Here is a 4,418-nt window from a genome sequence, read left to right on the forward strand (position 1 = left end):
TACATGATTTGAGATTGTTGGATAGTATATATTGTTTGAATTAGGTTGGTTAAATTTAGAATAGTGTACTATCTCTAATTAACAAAATGGTATCAAAGTCACGTCTCTTTATTTAGCCACATCTTTAAAATCTTTGGTTGCCAAACAATAACTAGTGGGACTAGAAATAAGTAGTCGCAAATGGTAGTTGAATTGTATCGAATAGGTAAACGTGTCTTGGTGAAACAGAAGTTACCCTGTATAAGAGTTAAATGAATATCTGACTATTTGATGCATTGTTCGAAGGAAGGATTGTTGAAAATGCACTTTGACTAGATAAGAGGTAATTTTGCGGTATATAAGTAAGGACAACTATCTCGAGATTAATAGCATGTTGACTCAAAGATGAACTAGATGTGTTGTCTTAGGATGGAGAATTTGCTTGAGGGGATAATTGTTAGGATTGCAAGATGCATACGGGACGTTTAGGACAAAGACTATGCTAAGACTATTATAGCCACATCTTGCTATAATACATACTATTTTGTAATCATGAATTAGCTAAAGTAAATACTATTTCAAAAACTTCAATTTGCGATTGTGAGCATACAAGTGAGGACAATCATCTTCATTAGTATAAAGTCTTTTGAATGATTCGAAAGGTAAAATCACGAGAGTTTATACTCAACATGTATAATATTATTATATCATAGTAAAAATAGAACGGAGAGATTTGAACATCTAATCCATTCTATTGAGTATAAGTAACATCCAAAGGAATGTGAATAGGTCATAGGAGAATACTTCCGAGTTAAACTCTCAAGTAGCGTTTTCCACTCGAGGCCAGTTCCCCGATTTAATCGGCGATTAATTCTCTCTCTCTCTCTCCTCCACTCGCTTTCCTCTCTCTAGACTTAAAATTCAACCTAAATGCAATTCAAATAAATGTTAATCTCAGATGCAACCCAAATTTTGTCTCCCTCCCATCCGCAACCCCATTTCATCTCTCCGCTTCTCGCCTCCGCCGCATCGGATTCCATTATCAACTCCCTTCACTTTATGGAATGACTGACTACCGTTTACCCCCCACCATGAATCTCTGGGCGGATGACAACGCCTCCATGATGGATGTTTTCATGAACACCGATCTCAGTTCTTTCTGGGTTACGCCGCCGCAGCCGCAGCAACTTCCTCACCCACCCTATTCGACGTCAACTGACCCGAGTAAACCCGTCGGTCAAGCACCACCACCGTCGGTTTTTAACCAAGAGACTCTTATGCAGCGTCTCCAAACGTTGATTGAAGGTGCTCATGAGAACTGGACTTACGCTATTTTCTGGCAGTCTTCGTATGATTATTCCGGCGGTACGGTGTTGGGGTGGGGAGATGGATATTATAAAGGGGAGGAAGATAAAGGGAAAGAGAAAGCGAAATCGAGCACTTCGAAAGCAGAGCAAGAGCACCGGAAGAAGGTACTTCGTGAGCTTAATTCTCTCATTTCTGGTTCTCCTACCTCTGAAGGTGACGCCGTCGATGAGGTTGTCACCGACACCGAGTGGTTCTACTTGGTGTCGATGACTCAATCGTTTATATCCGGTATTGGATTGCCCGGTCAGGCGTTTTTCGATTCGAACCCTATTTGGGTTGCTGGTTCGGATCGGCTTGCGAGTTCGTTCTGTGAGCGAGCTCGTCAGGGTCAGGTTTTCGGGTTGCAGACTATGGTTTGTATCCCGTCGGCGAACGGAGTTGTTGAATTGGGATCGAGTGATTTGATTTTTCAAAACTCCGATCTGATGAATAAGGTTAGGGTTTTGTTTAATTTCAATAATCTGGAGGTTGAGACTTGGCCAATTAGTGGGGTTGACCAAGGGGAAAATGATCCTTCTTCGCTTTGGATTAGCGAACCATCTTCAAACGCCGCCATTGAAATTACTAATCCTGTTGCTTCAGCTTCAGTTCCAACTCCAAGCACAACAAACAGCCAACCGATTTCCAAAATTACAACAGAGTCGATCGAGAACCAACCTAAATCTAGTGTTGTGATTGAAACTCCAAGCTCTGCTACCCCTCCTCCTTCTCAAAAAACTCACCGACTGTCACAGCCGATTCAGACACAGAGCTTCTTCAACAACAGGGAATTGAATTTCTCTGAATTTGGGTATGAGAATGGCCGGTTGAAGGATGGGAATTCGACATCGTTGAAGCCGGAATCTGGTGAGATTCTGAATTTTGGGGAGAGTAAGAGGAATTCTTACCCCAACACAGATAACAACTTGCCTTCTGGAAATTCTTTATTTGGTGGGGATGAGAACAAGAAGAAGAGGTCTCCCACTTCACGTGGGAGTAATGAAGAGGGGATGCTTTCTTTTACTTCTGGTGTGATTCTTCCTTCTTCTGGGGGTGTGAAATCGGGTGTTTGTGCTGGCGATTCTGATCACTCTGATCTTGAAGCTTCGGTGATTCGTGAGGTGGAGAGTAGTAGAGTGGTGGAACCGGAGAAACGGCCTCGAAAAAGAGGGCGAAAGCCAGCAAATGGTAGAGAAGAACCATTGAATCACGTTGAAGCAGAAAGGCAGAGAAGAGAAAAGCTTAACCAAAGATTCTATGCTCTTAGAGCTGTTGTTCCGAATGTATCGAAAATGGACAAAGCTTCACTCCTTGGTGATGCTATCTCTTACATCAATGAACTCAGAGGGAAGCTTCAAACTGCAGAATCAGATAAAGAGGATTTGCAGAAGCAATTGGATTCAGTGAAGAAGTTAATGATATCTTCTAGTAAAGATCCGTGCATATCAAGCTCAAATCAACCCCCACCAGATCAAGACATAAAATCATCAAATATAAACCATAACGATATCGAAACCGATATCGACGTGAAGATAATCAGTTGGGATGCAATGATCCGAATCCAATCTAGTAAGAAAAACCATCCTGCTGCACGACTGATGGTGGCTTTGGAAGAACTTGACTTGGATATCAACCACGCGAGCATCTCAGTTGTCAATGATCTCATGATCCAACAAGCAACTGTGAAGATGGGTAGTCGGTTATACACTCAAGACCAGCTAAGGATAGCATTATCGTCGAAAATTGGCACAACTCGGTAGCCATTGTTATCTCCATCCACTGTGTTTATTTTCTGAAGTAGCATTTGTTTAGAAGAGCTCGAGCCGAAGAAGGGATATGCGATATGCAAACAGCGTAGGCTCTGTAATATACTGTTCTCTACTTGTTCTTTAGGTAGTGGTGTTTTAGTATTTAAGTGATTCTGAGATGATTCACATGAAGGAGTTGGAAAGATAGCAATGGAGAAGAAAGAAGGAAAGTAGTGGCTTGGCTCCAATTCATGTGAATAGTTAAAAGAAGAAACTTTCTATTATTGTATATATTCAAAGCCATAAATGTGAACCTGCAGAAGTTTCTGTATTTGGTCAGTGAAAATATTTCCTATGACATGTTTGTTAGATTGTAGTGTTGTATCTTATTTCCAATGTAAAACTCTATCAAGAATTTTCTCTTGCTGGATTGAAGAACATAAATGATTCAAATAGAAGAAACTCTCTTGGTTCATCTTTGTGTAGATGAATGATAATACTGAATTTAGGTACTTGGTTTTCTGTTTTCTACAAGTTTTCAAGTTTCGAGTATTTGGTTCATCTTTGTGTAGAGGGATTACAGTTGTAAGATATTTAATGAAACCGTTGATGAGTTTTAGAGATGTTTTAACTATATGCTCGTTAATTTAAATAGGAAAAAAGCATGTTAATCTCACAACAGACATCATAGTATAAGAATAAATGTTGATTCATCTTAATTAACATTCCAAAAGAGATTTCATAAAAACAGGAAGTTCACAAATATATTGATTTTTTTAATTAAGAAAACATGCATTTATAAGTTAAAAATTTTGGAAGTTAAAAGAACAAGAATCTTGGAAGTCTCTTTATCCAGATTTGTGGTGATAATTATTGTTGTCGATGACAAAATGATAAAAGATAATTAAAGAAGGAAAGAAAAATTTTACAGATAGAAAAAAATGTCAAACTATTTATAGAAATGACAAAAAAAAAATACTGATAGACTTTTACTCGTTTTTATCCAAAAAATTAAAATTTTGCTATTTTATGTATATATTCTTTTTTCTATTTTTAAAAATCTTCCAAGAAAACAGAAATCGACCATTATATATAACTATATACACGTAAGCAAATATCAATTTATAGTTCTCAATAAAATCATTGTTCCCAAAAAGTCCCTCCAACGTAGCAAGAAATATTATCATATAATTCTTTATAAATAAGTAAACAAAAATCAGGTGACGATAGATTAAAAAAAAACTATTTATTTAATTATTACAATTTTTTTTTAAAAAAAAAAAATTTGCATTAATCCTTATATCTTTTTTTAAAAAAATCTTACGCAGGTGTTAAAGTTATGAA

General features: G+C 37.6%; 1 protein-coding gene across 1 annotated transcript; it reads left to right on the plus strand.

Moving 5' to 3' along the window:
• Positions 1–776: 776 nt before the first annotated feature.
• LOC120077783 (transcription factor MYC2-like) lies at positions 777–3,549 on the plus strand. The gene has a single exon (XM_039031803.2). It carries the CDS (start codon positions 1,044–1,046, stop codon positions 3,084–3,086), a length of 2,043 nt encoding a protein of 680 aa, XP_038887731.2. The 5' UTR covers positions 777–1,043; the 3' UTR covers positions 3,087–3,549.
• The last annotated feature ends 869 nt before the right edge of the window (positions 3,550–4,418 follow it).

Source organism: Benincasa hispida, chromosome 5 (genome assembly GCF_027475165.1).
Source record: "Benincasa hispida cultivar pf3 chromosome 5, pf3_genome.v1.1, whole genome shotgun sequence".
NCBI classification, from domain to species: Eukaryota; Viridiplantae; Streptophyta; class Magnoliopsida; order Cucurbitales; family Cucurbitaceae; genus Benincasa; species Benincasa hispida.